This window comes from Oncorhynchus mykiss, chromosome 18 (genome assembly GCF_057628025.1).
Source record: "Oncorhynchus mykiss isolate SJ-2025 chromosome 18, ASM5762802v1, whole genome shotgun sequence".
Classification (NCBI taxonomy): domain Eukaryota; kingdom Metazoa; phylum Chordata; class Actinopteri; order Salmoniformes; family Salmonidae; genus Oncorhynchus; species Oncorhynchus mykiss.
Window position 1 is genome coordinate 3,222,132 of NC_143039.1, and position 18,296 is coordinate 3,240,427.

The 18,296-nt window shown below is 41.0% G+C and overlaps 1 protein-coding gene across 4 annotated transcripts in view; it reads right to left on the minus strand.

The window, feature by feature from the left end:
- Window positions 1-972: 972 nt before the first annotated feature.
- The window catches only part of LOC110513522 (FERM, ARHGEF and pleckstrin domain-containing protein 1), a 120,051-nt gene continuing 102,727 nt past the window's right edge, over window positions 973-18,296 (minus strand). For all 4 annotated transcript variants that reach the window (XM_090206947.1, XM_090206946.1, XM_090206945.1 and 1 more), the window contains exons 22-27: window positions 18,186-18,268; window positions 10,894-11,006; window positions 8,417-8,580; window positions 6,303-6,410; window positions 5,706-5,857; window positions 973-3,213 (exon numbers count right to left, since the gene is read on the minus strand). In XM_090206947.1, coding sequence (XP_090063073.1) covers window positions 3,180-3,213; window positions 5,706-5,857; window positions 6,303-6,410; window positions 8,417-8,580; window positions 10,894-11,006; window positions 18,186-18,268 — 654 coding nt within the window. In that variant the 3' untranslated portion in view covers window positions 973-3,179. The remainder of the gene's footprint in view (window positions 3,214-5,705; window positions 5,858-6,302; window positions 6,411-8,416; window positions 8,581-10,893; window positions 11,007-18,185; window positions 18,269-18,296) is intronic.

Here is an 18,296-nt window from a genome sequence, read left to right on the forward strand (position 1 = left end):
GTAATGAGACTATATGCAGGGGGTACCGGTTAGTAATGAGACTATATGCAGGGGGTACCGGTTAGTAATGAGACTATATGCAGGGGGTACCATTTTGTAATGAGAGGGGGTACCGGTACATTGTTAATTGTTATAATTATCAACTGTGTGTTGTCTCATCTCAGTCGACCCCCACTTCCCTTTTTGTCTAGCAAGCTGCCATGCCGGTTTAGACCACTAGGGCACATTCTCCTATCATTCCTTTGTAACCATATCTATGAATTACTTAGTTAGTAAATAAATTATTTTAAGACAATTGATGTATTGTTATACCCCAACCCTGTTCCTGGAGAGAGACCCTCCTGTAGGTTTTAACTCCAACCCTGTTCCTGGAGAGAGACCCTCCTGTAGGCTCTGCTGCGTTATAGAATAGACTGTAACATAGACGATGGCTCTGCTGTGTTATAGAATAGACTAACATAGACGATGGCTCTGCTGCGTTATAGACTAACATGGAGACGACACATAGTCTATTCTATAATGCAGCAGAGCCATCATCTATGTTTCGTCTCCATGTTAGTCTATTCTATAACGCAGCAGAGCCATCATCTAACAGAGACGACACACAGATGATGGCTCTGCTGCATTATAGAATAGACTGTAACATGGAGACGACAAATAGATGATGGCTTCTGCCGCCGTTGTAAAGATTGTCTCTAGATACCGTCGTGTCGTTGACTATCAGTAAATGTGAAGACTGAATATGATCAAATCAATTCTCTGTGTAATTTAATTATGTGATTAAACTAATAATTTAACTAGGAAGTCGGGGCACCACGGGAACATGCTGTTTATGGGGTTTCAACTTCCCGAATATAACTATAATATAACTCGTCAGATAGTTTCATCTCTTATTAATGCATTTTACCTCATCTGTCTCATTACTGAACTGCACGAACCCTAGCATAGAATCATGAATCAGCGATATACAAATTGGCTTAATTATTTATCTACTAACTAACTTAATCAACACACACATCATTTAGTTATACATTGGGTACTAAGCATGACAGAAGGAAAAGTCCCTATTTGACGGCTTGGTAAACAAAGGAAAGGGGTGGGGACCACTCAAGAGCGGGAGACTCATAGCTGATAAATACACTCATAGAAGTCGCTAGTACTTTGAATATGAACAACCGCTCATTCGAAAATAAATTGTAATTGACATGTGTATGTCTTGTTGTCTCTCTCTGTGGTCGGCCAGTCCATCTGCTGGAGAGAGACCCTCCTGTAGGTTTTCCCTCCAACCCTGTAGTCGGCCGGTCCGTCTGCTGGAGAGAGACCCTCCTGTAGGTTTTCCTTCCAACCCTGTAGTCGGCCGGTCCGTCTGCTGGAGAGAGACCCTCCTGTAGGTTTTCCCTCCAACCCTGTAGTCGGCCGGTCCGTCTGCTGGAGAGAGACCCTCCTGTAGTCGGCCGGTCCGTCTGCTGGAGAGAGACCCTCCTGTAGTTGGCCGGTCCTTCTGCTGGAGAGAGACCCTCTTGTAGGTTTTCCTTCCAACCCTGTAGTCGGCCGGTCCGTCTGCTGGAGAGAGACCCTCCTGTAGGTTTTCCCTCCAACCCTGTGGTCGGGCCGGTCCGTCTGCTGGAGAGAGACCCTCCTGTAGGTTTTCCCTCCAACCCTGTGGTCGGGCCGGTCCGTCTGCTGGAGAGAGACCCTCCTGTAGGTTTTCCCTCCAACCCTGTAGTCGGCCGGTCCATCTGCTGGAGAGAGTCGACAGAAAAGTCTCTGGTTGCGTTCCTAATGGATACGTCAGGCGTCCATGTTGTCTGCTGTATTCTTCGTCCTAGGTTACGCACATTTCCAGCTGCAGACTGAAGAGATCTTGTCTAACGTGTTCCTTCTGTGGAAATGCTTTATTAGAGTTGAATCATTTCTAGCCGTGAAGCCAACGCTACACGCTGTCTGGTCTCCTCGGCCTATAGAGTTGTAGTTCTTAACCATTTCACATGTAGCTACCCCTTCCTGTTTTCTGATGTAAGGGCCTCTAGAGTTGTAGCCATTTCAACGTGGGGACTCCGTCCCGGCGTTCTCTGACAATGTCCATTTTATAGGAAGTGGTTTATACTCTATGGAAGAAGGGGCGATTTCATGATGTCTGGCCTCATGGGGGCGTGGCCACTGACTAGTTAATCAATACTCTCATTTAGAAGGCTAACATCACATTAAATCTTTTCACAAATAGTTTCAGAATTACTCATTCATTTTATCCAACATTTGGATGTACATCTGAGAAGTGAAAACACAAACAGAGATACAGTCATGTGGGTCTCCTGTCTTTCATGAGGTCACCAATTGAACCAAACGCGATGACGATTGTTCTTTAGGTACCCACGGACTATTCCCACATTCTCAAAAATATAAATATCGTTTAATACTCCAATTTTGGATATTAGGAGTTTTGGCAAGAGAAGCACTTTGTTCTCTCTCCCTCAATACTGCATGGCAGTGAGGAGAGTTTTCAGACAGGAAGGTATGGCCGAGGTAATAACACCTGTGGTGGGAGAGAGAGAAGGAGGATATACACCCAAAAGGGCCACGTCGTGACAATACAGACAGGTGGTTAGTAAAGTAACCTGGAGTAAAGTGAGCCGGTACTCCAGAGGTGAAGAGGGCAGGGGAAAGAAGAGACCTAAAGGACGGGAAGGAGTCGTCTAGAAGAGGCCTAAAGGGCAGGAAGGAGTCGTCTAGAAGAGGCCTAAAGGGCAGGAAGGAGCCGTCTAGAAGAGGCCTAAAGGGCAGGAAGGAGTCGTCTAGAAGAGGCCTAAAGGGCAGGAAGGAGTCGTCTAGAAGAGGCCTAAAGGGCAGGAAGGAGTCGTCTAGAAGAGGCCTAAAGGGCAGGAAGGAGCCGTCTAGAAGAGGCCTAAAGGGCAGGAAGGAGTCGTCTAGAAGAGGCCTAAAGGACAGGAAGGAGTCGTCTAGAAGAGGCCTAAAGGGCAGGAAGGAGTCGTCTAGAAGAGGCCTAAAGGGCAGGAAGGAGCCGTCTAGAAGAGGCCTAAAGGGCAGGAAGGAGCCGTCTAGAAGAGGCCTAAAGGACAGGAAGGAGCCGTCTAGAAGAGGGTTTGTCAGTGTCCTCCTAGTCCTCACTGGCTCCGTGGTCAGTAAGGATCCTTCCTCTGGCTCAGGAGGGGTCGACTAGCTTAACAGGTAGCACTACGGATCACCTCCATCCACCTGGAGACAGACAGACAGGTTAGAGACAGACAGGTAGCACTACGGATAACCTCCATCCACCTGGAGAAAAGTTTTGAAGACAACACCACACTACTGAAAACAACACCACACTACTGAAGACAACACTACACTACTGAAGACAACACCACACTACTGAAGACAACACAACACTACACTACTGAAGACAACACCACACTACTGAAGACAACAAGTCAACACCACACTACTGAAGACAACACCACACTACTGAAGACAAGACAACACCACACTACTGAGGACAAGACATCACCAAACTACTGAAGACAACACCACACTACCGAAGACAACACTGCTGAAGACAACACCACACTACCGAAGACAACACTGCTGAAGACAACAACACCACACTGCTGAAGACAACAACACCACACTGCTGAAGACAACACCACACTGCTGAAGACAACACCACACTGCTGAAGACAACACCACACTGCTGAAGACAACACCACACTGCTGAAGACAACACCACACTGCTGAAGACAACACCACACTGCTGAAGACAACACCACACTGCTGAAGACAACACCACACTGCCGAAGACAACACCACACTGCCGAAGACAACACCACACTACCGAAGACAACACTACTGAAGACAACACCACACTACTGAAGACAACACTGCTGAAGACAACACCACACTGCTGAAGACAACACCACACTACTGAACACAACAAGACAACACTACTGAGGACAACAAGACAACACCACACTACCGAAGACAACACTGCTGAAGACAACACCACACTACTGAAGACAACACTGCTGAAGACAACACCACACTGCTGAAGACAACACCACACTACTGAACACAACAAGACAACACTACTGAGGACAAGACATCACCAAACTACTGAAGACAACACCACACTACCGAAGACAACACCACACTACCGAAGACAACACTGCTGAAGACAACAACACCACACTGCTGAAGACAACAACACCACACTGCTGAAGACAACACCACACTGCTGAAGACAACACCACACTGCTGAAGACAACACCACACTGCTGAAGACAACACCACACTGCTGAAGACAACACCACACTGCTGAAGACAACACCACACTGCTGAAGACAACACCACACTGCCGAAGACAACACCACACTGCCGAAGACAACACCACACTACCGAAGACAACACTACTGAAGACAACACCACACTACTGAAGACAACACTGCTGAAGACAACACCACACTGCTGAAGACAACACCACACTACTGAACACAACAAGACAACACTACTGAGGACAACAAGACAACACCACACTACCGAAGACAACACTGCTGAAGACAACAAGACAACACCACACTACACTACTGCTGACAACACCACACTACTGAAGACAACACCACACTACTGAGGACAAGACATCACCAAACTACTGAAGACAACACCACACTACCGAAGACAACACTGCTGAAGACAACACCACACTACCGAAGACAACACTGCTGAAGACAACACTGCTGAAGACAACAACACCACACTGCCGAAGACAACACCACACTGCCGAAGACAACACCACACTACCGAAGACAACACCACACTACCGAAGACAACACCACACTACCGAAGACAACACCACACTACCGAAGACAACACTACCGAAGACAACACTACCGAAGACAACACCACACTACCGAAGACAACACTGCTGAAGACAACACCACACTACTGAACACAACAAGACAACACCACACTACTGAACACAACACTACTGAAGACAACACCACACTACTGAAGACAACACTGCTGAAGACAACACCACACTGCTGAAGACAACACCACACTACTGAACACAACAAGACAACACTACTGAGGACAACAAGACAACACCACACTACCGAAGACAACACTGCTGAAGACAACACCACACTACTGAAGACAACACTACTGAAGACAACACCACACTACTGAAGACAACACTGCTGAAGACAACACCACACTGCTGAAGACAACACCACACTACTGAACACAACAAGACAACACTACTGAGGACAACAAGACAACACCACACTACCGAAGACAACACTGCTGAAGACAACAAGACAACACCACACTACTGAAGACAACACTACTGAAGACAACAAGACAACACCACAAGACAACACCACTGAAGACAACACCACTGAAGACAAGACAACACCACACTACTGAAAACACTGGCTGGCTCTGATCTGAAGTAGTACATGAGACTTGAAGTGACAACACAACCAAACACCACACAACAGGTTGCCAAGGGAACTGACCTCTGGAAGGTGTACTGGCTCTCTGATCTGAAGTAGTACATGAGACTTGAAGTGACAACACAACCAAACACCACACAACAGGTTGCCAAAGGAACTGACCTCTGGAAGGTGTACTGGCTCTCTGATCTGAAGTAGTACATGAGACTTGAAGTGACAACACAACCAAACACCACACAACAGGTTGCCAAGGGAACTGACCTCTGGAAGGTGTACTGGCTCTCTGATCTGAAGTAGTACACATGAGACTTGAAGTGGAGCTTGAAAACATAGTCCTTCTGGATGTTCTCTGTCTCCGCGGGAACCGTCAACGAGTAGCCTAGCAACGGGAGGCTGGCCAGAGGGTAGTCATCCTATAGGGAACAGAGAGGACCTTTAGACTACTGCATCCCATAAGAAATACTATATAATACACTACCCAGAGGGTAGTCAACATATAGAAGACCTTGAGACTACTGCATCCCATAATAAATACTATATAATACACTACCCAGAGGGTAGTCAACATATAGAAGACCTTGAGACTACTGCATCCCATAATAAATACTATACTACCCAGAGGGTAGTCATCCTATAGAAGACCTTGAGACTACTGCATCCCATAATAAATACTATACTACCCAGGGGGTAGTCATCCTATAGAAGACCTTGAGACTACTGCATCCCATAATAAATAATATACTACCCAGAGGGTAGTCATCCTATAGAAGACCTTCAGACTACTGCATCCCATAATAAATACTAGTTAGTTTTAGGTTCGGGTTAGATGTATGTTTAGAGTTAGGTTAGAGTCCTTACCTGATGTGACTTGTAGAAGAACAGGCTGAAGTTGGTGAAGACCACCCAGAGTTTCTGCCATCCATTACTGTTCTTAAACTTCCTCAGCAGGTTACCTGATAACTGGTTCTGATAGGGGGAGAAAGGACCAATAGGAAGAGACATTAAAACAGGAGTAACCAATAGCAAAAGAGATTAACACAGGTTGTCTGGTCTTGAAGTTACAATGTTGTTATATCAGGTTATATCCCACCTCTCTGTATCAGGTTATATAAGGTTATATCCCACCTCTCTGTATCAGGTTATATCCCACCTCTTTATATCAGGTTACATCAGGTTATATCCTACCTCTCTGTACCAGGTTATATCCCACCTCTCTGTATCAGGTTATATCCCACCTCTCTGTATCAGGTTATATCCCACCTCTCTGTATCAGGTTATATCCCACCTCTCTATATCAGGTTATATCAGGTTATATCCCACCTCTCTGTATCAGGTTGTATCAGGTTATATCCCACCTCTCTGTACCAGGTTATATCCCACCTCTCTATATCAGGTTATATCAGGTTATATCCCACCTCTCTGTACCAGGTTATATCAGGTTATATCCCACCTCTCTGTACCAGGTTATATCCCACCTCTCTGTATCAGGTTATATCAGGTTATATCCCACCTCTCTGTATCAGGTTATATCAGGTTATATCCCACCTCTCTGTACCAGGTTATATCAGGTTATATCCCACCTCTCTGTACCAGGTTATACCAGGTTATATCCCACCTCTCTGTATCAGGTTATATCAAGTTACATCCCACCTCTCTGTATCAGGTTATATCCCACCTCTCTGTATCAGGTTATATCCCACCTCTCTGTACCAGGTTATATCAGGTTATATCCCACCTCTCTGTATCAGGTTATATCCCACCTCTTTATATCAGGTTACATCAGGTTATATCCTACCTCTCTGTATTAGGTTATATCAGGTTATATCCCACCTCTCTGTATCAGGTTATATCAAGTTACATCCCACCTCTCTGTATCAGGTTATATCCCACCTCTCTGTATCAGGTTATATCAAGTTACATCCCACCTCTCTGTATCAGGTTATATCAGGTTATATCCCACCTCTCTGTACCAGGTTATATCAGGTTATATCCCACCTCTCTGTATCAGGTTATATCCCACCTCTCTGTACCAGGTTATATCCCACCTCTCTGTACCAGGTTATATCCCACCTCTCTGTACCAGGTTATATCCCACCTCTCTGTACCAGGTTATATCCCACCTCTCTGTACCAGGTTATATCCCACCTCTCTGTACCAGGTTATATCCCACCTCTCTGTACCAGGTTATATCCCACCTCTCTGTACCAGGTTATATCCCACCTCTCTGTACCAGGTTATATCCCACCTCTCTGTACCAGGTTATATCCCACCTCTCTGTACCAGGTTATATCCCACCTCTCTGTATCAGGTTATATCCCACCTCTCTGTACCAGGTTATATCCCACCTCTCTGTACCAGGTTATATCCCACCTCTTTATATCAGGTTACATCAGGTTATATCCCACCTCTCTGTATCAGGTTACATCCCACCTCCCTGTACCAGGTTATATCCCACCTCTCTGTATCAGGTTGTATCAGGTTATATCTCACCTCTCTGTATCAGGTTATAACACACCTCTCTGTACCAGGTTATATTCAGTACTGTGGGTCAGGTAGGTAGAGAAGACAGAGAGGTTAGACAGAAACAGAGAGGTTAGACAGAAACAGAGAGGTTAGACGGTACTGTGGGTCAGGTAGGTACAGAAGACAGAGAGGTTAGACGGTACTGTGGGTCAGGTAGGTAGAGAAGACAGAGAGGTTAGACAGAAACAGAGAGGTTAGACAGAAACAGAGGTTAGACAGAAACAGAGAGGTTAGACGGTACTGTGGGTCAGGTAGGTACAGAAGACAGAGAGGTTAGACGGTACTGTGGGTCAGGTAGGTACAGAAGACAGAGAGGTTAGACAGAAACAGAGAGGTTAGACGGTACTGGGGTCAGGTAGGTACAGAAGACAGAGAGGTTAGACGGTACTGTGGGTCAGGTAGGTACAGAAGACAGAGAGGTTAAACGGTACTGTGGGTCAGGTAGGTACCTCCACAGCCGCACTAAAGTCCACCATGGACACAGAGGTGTTGCGGTGCCAGCAGACATGAACCGTCGTGTTTCCTCTCTGTGCTGACTGACGCTCCAATGAGCTACGAGACGCACTCAGCTCCTCCTCTGACTCAGCCTCCACACCGCCCTCTTCTGGAGACTCTGAGAACAGCAGCAAGAGGAATTGATGAAGTGTTGACGAACAGAAACAGAGGACAAGCTATTCTTTCCCCCAGGTCCGATAAGTTGAAGGTTGTTTCTCGGAGCACAAAACATCCTTGTCACAAAACCTAAATAAGAGAAGTGATCATGTGAATTGATGGACTCAAAGTCCATTTCACAGGCCACATTTCTATACAGTTTGGTCGTGTTGCAGGCCACATTTCTATACAGTTTGGTCGTGTTGCAGGCTACATTTCTATACAGTTTGGTCATGTTGCAGGCCACATTTCTATACAGTTTGGTTGTGTTGCAGGCTACATTTCTATACAGTTTGGTCGTGTTGCAGGCCACATTTCTATACAGTTTGGTCGTGTTGCAGGCCACATTTCTATACAGTTTGGTCGTGTTGCAGGCCAGTAGTAGCAGTAGGTAGTGTGATTTACTGCGGTCAGATCGACTGGTGGACTGTAAATCAGAGGAAAGACCATTCATCTGTTCAGCCAGGTCTAGGGGTCAGGTACTATGACTTACTACAGTCTGATCGACTGGTGGACAGTAGATCAGTAGAAGGTCTGTTACTCTGCTCTACCAGGTCTAGGGGTCAGGGGTTAGGTACAAGACTTACTGCGGTCTGATCGACTGGTGGACAGTAGATCAGTAGAAGGTCTATTACTCTGCTCTACCAGGTCTAGGGGTCAGGGGTCAGGTACAAGACTTACTGCGGTCTGATCGATTGGTGGACAGTAGATCAGTAGAAGGTCTGTTACTCTGCTCTACCAGGTCTAGGGGTCAGGGGTTAGGTACAAGACTTACTGCGGTCTGATCGACTGGTGGACAGTAGATCAGTAGAAGGTCTGTTACTCTGCTCTACCAGGTCTAGGGGTCAGGGGTTAGGTACAAGACTTACTGCGGTCTGATCGACTGGTGGACAGTAGATCAGTAGAAGGTCTATTACTCTGCTCTACCAGGTCTAGGGGTCAGGGGTCAGGTACAAGACTTACTGCGGTCTGATCGATTGGTGGACAGTAGATCAGTAGAAGGTCTGTTACTCTGCTCTACCAGGTCTAGGGGTCAGGGGTTAGGTACAAGACTTACTGCGGTCTGATCGACTGGTGGACAGTAGATCAGTAGAAGGTCTGTTACTCTGCTCTACCAGGTCTAGGGGTCAGGGGTTAGGTACAAGACTTACTGCGGTCTGATCGACTGGTGGACAGTAGATCAGTAGAAGGTCTGTTACTCTGCTCTACCAGGTCTAGGGGTCAGGGGTTAGGTACAAGACTTACTGCGGTCTGATCGACTGGTGGACAGTAGATCAGCAGAAGGTCTGTTACTCTGCTCTACCAGGTCTAGGGGTCAGGGGTTAGGTACAAGACTTACTGCGGTCTGATCGACTGGTGGACAGTAGATCAGTAGAAGGTCTGTTACTCTGCTCTACCAGGTCTAGGGGTCAGGGGTTAGGTACAAGACTTACTGCGGTCTGATCGACTGGTGGACTAGATCAGTAGAAGGTCTGTTACTCTGCTCTACCAGGTCTAGGGGTCAGGGGTTAGGTACAAGACTTACTGCGGTCTGATCGACTGGTGGACAGTAGATCAGTAGAAGGACTGTTACTCTGCTCTACCAGGTCTAGGGGTCAGGGGTTAGGTACAAGACTTACTGCGGTCTGATCGACTGGTGGACTAGATCAGTAGAAGGTCTGTTACTCTGCTCTACCAGGTCTAGGGGTCAGGGGTTAGGTATAAGACTTACTGCGGTCTGATCGACTGGTGGACAGTAGATCAGTAGAAGGTCTGTTACTCTGCTCTACCAGGTCTAGGGGTCAGGGGTTAGGTACAAGACTTACTGCGGTCTGATCGACTGGTGGACAGTAGATCAGTAGAAGGTCTGTTACTCTGCTCTACCAGGTCTAGGGGTCAGGGGTCAGGTACAAGACTTACTGCGGTCTGATCGACTGGTGGACAGTAGATCAGTAGAAGGTCTGTTACTCTGCTCTACCAGGTCTAGGGGTCAGGGGTTAGGTACAAGACTTACTGCGGTCTGATCGACTGGTGGACAGTAGATCAGTAGAAGGTCTGTTACTCTGCTCTACCAGGTCTAGGGGTCAGGGGTTAGGTACAAGACTTACTGCGGTCTGATCGACTGGTGGACAGTAGATCAGTAGAAGGTCTGTTACTCTGCTCTACCAGGTCTAGGGGTCAGGGGTTAGGTACAAGACTTACTGCGGTCTGATCGACTGGTGGACAGTAGATCAGTAGAAGGTCTGTTACTCTGCTCTACCAGGTCTAGGGGTCAGGGGTCAGGTACAAGACTTACTGCGGTCTGATCGACTGGTGGACAGTAGATCAGTAGAAGGTCTGTTACTCTGCTCTACCAGGACTACAGCCATCCTGATGTCCTCCATCCATTTCACCATCTCTGATACACAGCTAGGTACAGAGTACAGACATGGGTTAGATGCACAGCTAGGACCTCTCTGATGACTGAATGTGGCCCCTGGGGCTAAATGAGTTTAACACCCCTGCTCTAGAACACCCTAAAACACTCTAAACCACCCTGGAACACTCTAAACCACCCTGGAACACTCTGAAATATTCTAAACCACCCTGAAACACCCTAAAACATATAGAAAACTGTAAAACACCCATAAACATCTAGAAAACTGTAAAACACCCATAAACATCTAGAAAACTGTAAAACACCCTAAAACATCCAGAAAACTGTAAAACACCCTAAAACATCCAGAAAACTGTAAAACACCCATAAACATCTAGAAAACTGTAAAACACCCTAAACAACCAGAAAACTGTAAAACACCCATAAACATCTAGAAAACTGTAAAACACCTGTAAAACACCCTAAACATCTAGAAAACTGCAAAACACCCTAAACATCTAGAAAACTGCAAAACACCCTAAACATCTAGAAAACTGTAAAACACCCTAAAACATCTAGAAAACTGTAAAACACCCTAAACATCTAGAAAACTGTAAAACACCCTAAACATCTAGAAAACTGTAAAACATCTAGAAAACTGTAAAACATCCTAAACATCTAGAAAACTGTAAAACACCCTAAACATCTAGAAAACTGTAAAACACCCATAAACATATAGAAAACTGTAAAACACCCTAAACATCTAGAAAACTGTAAAACACCCAGAAAACTGTAAAACACCCTAAACATCTAGAAAACTGTAAAACATCCAGAAAACTGTAAAACACCCTAAACATCTAGAAAACTGTAAAACATCCAGAAAACTGTAAAACATCCAGAAAACTGTAAAACATCCAGAAAACTGTAAAACACCCTAAACATCTAGAAAACTGTAAAACACCCTAAAACATCTAGAAAACTGTAAAACACCCTAAAACATCTAGAAAACTGTAAAACACCCTAAACATCTAGAAAACTGTAAAACATCCAGAAAACTGTAAAACATCTAGAAAACTGTAAAACACCCTAAACATCTAGAAAACTGTAAAACACCCTAAACATCTAGAAAACTGTAAAACACCCTAAACATCTAGAAAACTGTAAAACACCCATAAACATCTAGAAAACTGTAAAACACCCTAAACATCTAGAAAACTGTAAAACACCCTAAACATCTAGAAATCTGTAAAACACCCTGGAGAACTGTAAAACACCCTACACATCTAGAAAACTGTAAAACACCCTAAAACATCTAGAAAACTGTAAAACACCCTAAACATCTAGAAACTGTAAAACACCCTAAACATCTAGAAAACTGTAAAACATCTAGAAAACTGTAAAACACCCATAAACATCTAGAAAACTGTAAAACATCTAGAAAACTGTAAAACACCCTAAACATCTAGAAAACTGTAAAACACCCTAAACATCTAGAAAACTGTAAAACATCTAGAAAACTGTAAAACATCCTAAACATCTAGAAAACTGTAAAACACCCTAAACATCTAGAAAACTGTAAAACACCCTAAACATCTAGAAAACTGTAAAACACCCAGAAACATATAGAAAACTGTAAAACACCCTAAACATCTAGAAAACTGTAAAACATCCAGAAAACTGTAAAACATATTGAAAACTGTAAAACACCCTAAACATCTAGAAAACTGTAAAACACCCATAAACATCTAGAAAACTGTAAAACACCCTAAACATATAGAAAACTGTAAAACATATAGAAAACTGTAAAACACCCTAAACATCTAGAAAACTGTAAAACACCCTAAACATCTAGAAAACTGTAAAACACCCATAAACATATAGAAAACTGTAAAACACCCTAAACATCTAGAAAACTGTAAAACACCCTGGAAAACTGTAAAACACCCTAAACATCTAGAAAACTGTAAAACACCCTAAACATCTAGAAATCTGTAAAACACCCTGGAAAACTGTAAAACACCCTAAACATCTAGAAAACTGTAAAACACCCTAAAACATCTAGAAAACTGTAAAACACCCTAAACATCTAGAAAACTGTAAAACATCCAGAAAACTGTAAAACATATAGAAAACTGTAAAACACCCTAAACATCTAGAAAACTGTAAAACATCCAGAAAACTGTAAAACACCCTAAACATCTAGAAAACTGTAAAACATCTAGAAAACTGTAAAACATCCAGAAAACTGTAAAACACCCTAAACATCTAGAAAACTGTAAAACACCCTAAACATCTAGAAAACTGTAAAACACCCTAAACATCTAGAAAACTGTAAAACACCCTAAACATCTAGAAAACTGTAAAACACCCTAAACATCTAGAAATCTGTAAAACACCCTGGAGAACTGTAAAACACCCTACACATCTAGAAAACTGTAAAACACCCTAAAACATCTAGAAAACTGTAAAACACCCTAAACATCTAGAAACTGTAAAACACCCTAAACATCTAGAAAACTGTAAAACATCTAGAAAACTGTAAAACACCCATAAACATCTAGAAAACTGTAAAACATCTAGAAAACTGTAAAACACCCTAAACATCTAGAAAACTGTAAAACACCCTAAACATCTAGAAAACTGTAAAACATCTAGAAAACTGTAAAACATCCTAAACATCTAGAAAACTGTAAAACACCCTAAACATCTAGAAAACTGTAAAACACCCTAAACATCTAGAAAACTGTAAAACACCCAGAAACATATAGAAAACTGTAAAACACCCTAAACATCTAGAAAACTGTAAAACATCCAGAAAACTGTAAAACATATTGAAAACTGTAAAACACCCTAAACATCTAGAAAACTGTAAAACACCCATAAACATCTAGAAAACTGTAAAACACCCTAAACATATAGAAAACTGTAAAACATATAGAAAACTGTAAAACACCCTAAACATCTAGAAAACTGTAAAACACCCTAAACATCTAGAAAACTGTAAAACACCCATAAACATATAGAAAACTGTAAAACACCCTAAACATCTAGAAAACTGTAAAACACCCTGGAAAACTGTAAAACACCCTAAACATCTAGAAAACTGTAAAACACCCTAAACATCTAGAAATCTGTAAAACACCCTGGAAAACTGTAAAACACCCTAAACATCTAGAAAACTGTAAAACACCCTAAAACATCTAGAAAACTGTAAAACACCCTAAACATCTAGAAAACTGTAAAACATCCAGAAAACTGTAAAACATATAGAAAACTGTAAAACACCCTAAACATCTAGAAAACTGTAAAACATCCAGAAAACTGTAAAACACCCTAAACATCTAGAAAACTGTAAAACATCTAGAAAACTGTAAAACATCCAGAAAACTGTAAAACACCCTAAACATCTAGAAAACTGTAAAACACCCTAAACATCTAGAAAACTGTAAAACACCCTAAACATCTAGAAAACTGTAAAACACCCTAAACATCTAGAAAACTGTAAAACACCCTAAACATCTAGAAATCTGTAAAACACCCTGGAAAACTGTAAAACACCCTAAACATCTAGAAAACTGTAAAACACCCTAAAACATCTAGAAAACTGTAAAACACCCTAAACATCTAGAAAACTGTAAAACATCCAGAAAACTGTAAAACATATAGAAAACTGTAAAACACCCTAAACATCTAGAAAACTGTAAAACATCCAGAAAACGGTAAAACACCCTAAACATCTAGAAAACTGTAAAACATCTAGAAAACTGTAAAACATATAGAAAACTGTAAAACACCCTAAACATCTAGAAAACTGTAAAACATCCAGAAAACTGTAAAACACCCTAAACATCTAGAAAACTGTAAAACATCCAGAAAACTGTAAAACATATTGAAAACTGTAAAACACCCTAAACATCTAGAAAACTGTAAAACACCCATAAACATCTAGAAAACTGTAAAACACCCTAAACATATAGAAAACTGTAAAACATATAGAAAACTGTAAAACACCCTAAACATCTAGAAAACTGTAAAACACCCTAAACATCTAGAAAACTGTAAAACACCCATAAACATATAGAAAACTGTAAAACACCCTAAACATCTAGAAAACTGTAAAACACCCTGGAAAACTGTAAAACACCCTAAACATCTAGAAAACTGTAAAACACCCTAAACATCTAGAAATCTGTAAAACACCCTGGAAAACTGTAAAACACCATAAACATCTAGAAAACTGTAAAACACCCTAAAACATCTAGAAAACTGTAAAACACCCTAAACATCTAGAAAACTGTAAAACATCCAGAAAACTGTAAAACATATAGAAAACTGTAAAACACCCTAAACATCTAGAAAACTGTAAAACACCCTAAACATCTAGAAAACTGTAAAACACCCTAAACATCTAGAAAACTGTAAAACACCCTAAACATCTAGAAATCTGTAAAACACCCTGGAAATCTGTAAAACACCCTAAACATCTAGAAAACTGTAAAACACCCTAAAACATCTAGAAAACTGTAAAACACCCTAAACATCTAGAAAACTGTAAAACATCCAGAAAACTGTAAAACATATAGAAAACTGTAAAACACCCTAAACATCTAGAAAACTGTAAAACATCCAGAAAACTGTAAAACACCCTAAACATCTAGAAAACTGTAAAACATCTAGAAAACTGTAAAACATCCAGAAAACTGTAAAACATCCAGAAAACTGTAAAACACCCTAAACATCTAGAAAACTGTAAAACACCCTAAAACATCTAGAAAACTGTAAAACACCCTAAACATCTAGAAAACTGTAAAACACCCTAAACATCTAGAAATCTGTAAAACACCCTGGAAATCTGTAAAACACCCTAAACATCTAGAAAACTGTAAAACACCCTAAAACATCTAGAAAACTGTAAAACACCCTAAACATCTAGAAAACTGTAAAACACCCTAAACATCTAGAAAACTGTAAAACACCCTAAACATCTAGAAATCTGTAAAACACCCTGGAAAACTGTAAAACACCCTAAACATCTAGAAAACTGTAAAACACCCCAAAACATCTAGAAAACTGTAAAACACCCTAAACATCTAGAAAACTGTAAAACATCCAGAAAACTGTAAAACATATAGAAAACTGTAAAACACCCTAAACATCTAGAAAACTGTAAAACATCCAGAAAACTGTAAAACATCTAGAAAACTGTAAAACACCCTAAAACATCTAGAAAACTGTAAAACACCCTAAACATCTAGAAAACTGTAAAACACCCTAAACATCTAGAAAACTGTAAAACATCTAGAAAACTGTAAAACATCCTAAACATCTAGAAAACTGTAAAACACCCTAAACATCTAGAAAACTGTAAAACACCCTAAACATCTAGAAATCTGTAAAACACCCTGGAAAACTGTAAAACACCCTAAACATCTAGAAAACTGTAAAACATCCAGAAAACTGTAAAACATATAGAAAACTGTAAAACACCCTAAACATCTAGAAAACTGTAAAACATCCAGAAAACTGTAAAACATCTAGAAAACTGTAAAACACCCTAAACATCTAGAAAACTGTAAAACACCCTAAACATCTAGAAAACTGTAAAACACCCTAAACATCTAGAAAACTGTAAAACACCCTAAACATCTAGAAAACTGTAAAACACCCATAAACATATAGAAAACTGTAAAACACCCTAAACATCTAGAAAACTGTAAAACACCCTAAACATCTAGAAAACTGTAAAACATCCAGAAAACTGTAAAACATATAGAAAACTGTAAAACACCCTAAACATCTAGAAAACTGTAAAACATCCAGAAAACTGTAAAACACCCTAAACATCTAGAAAACTGTAAAACATCTAGAAAACTGTAAAACATCCAGAAAACTGTAAAACATCTAGAAAACTGTAAAACACCCTAAACATCTAGAAAACTGTAAAACACCCTAAACATCTAGAAAACTGTAAAACACCCTAAACATCTAGAAATCTGTAAAACACCCTAAACATCTAGAAAACTGTAAAACACCCATAAACATCTAGAAAACTGTAAAACACCCTAAACATATAGAAAACTGTAAAACACCCTAAACATCTAGAAAACTGTAAAACACCCTAAACATCTAGAAAACTGTAAAACATATAGAAAACTGTAAAACACCCTAAACATCTAGAAATCTGTAAAACACCCTAAACATATAGAAAACTGTAAAACACCCTAAAACATCAGGAAAACTGTAAAACACCCTAAACATCTAGAAAACTGTAAAACACCCATAAACATATAGAAAACTGTAAAACACCCTAAACATCTAGAAAACTGTAAAACACCCTAAACATCTAGAAAACTGTAAAACATCCAGAAAACTGTAAAACATCTAGAAAACTGTAAAACACCCTAAACATCTAGAAAACTGTAAAACATCCAGAAAACTGTAAAACACCCTAAACATCTAGAAAACTGTAAAACATCCAGAAAACTGTAAAACATCTAGAAAACTGTAAAACACCCTAAACATCTAGAAAACTGTAAAACACCCTAAACATCTAGAAAACTGTAAAACACCCTAAACATCTAGAAAACTGTAAAACATCCAGAAAACTGTAAAACATATCGAAAACTGTAAAACACCCTAAACATCTAGAAAACTGTAAAACATCCAGAAAACTGTAAAACACCCTAAACATCTAGAAAACTGTAAAACACCCTAAACATCTAGAAAACTGTAAAACACCCATAAACATCTAGAAAACTGTAAAACACCCTAAACATATAGAAAACTGTAAAACACCCTAAACATCTAGAAAACTGTAAAACACCCTAAACATCTAGAAAACTGTAAAACATATAGAAAACTGTAAAACACCCTAAACATCTAGAAATCTGTAAAACACCCTAAACATATAGAAAACTGTAAAACACCCTAAAACATCAGGAAAACTGTAAAACACCCTAAACATCTAGAAAACTGTAAAACACCCATAAACATATAGAAAACTGTAAAACACCCTAAACATCTAGAAAACTGTAAAACAAAACATCCAGAAAACTGTAAAACATATAGAAAACTGTAAAACATCCAGAAAACTGTAAAACACCCTAAACATCTAGAAAACTGTAAAACACCCTAAACATCTAGAAAACTGTAAAACACCCTAAAACATCTAGAAAACTGTAAAACATCTAGAAAACTGAATAACACCCAGAACACATCTAGAACACTTGTACCTTGCTGCCACGACGACAGACTGGCGCTGACCAAACAGAGTGAAGGAATGAGGAACTCCCCACTCATCCTCACTCTCCCTGATCTGAGGACACAGACACGGGTTGGATCAG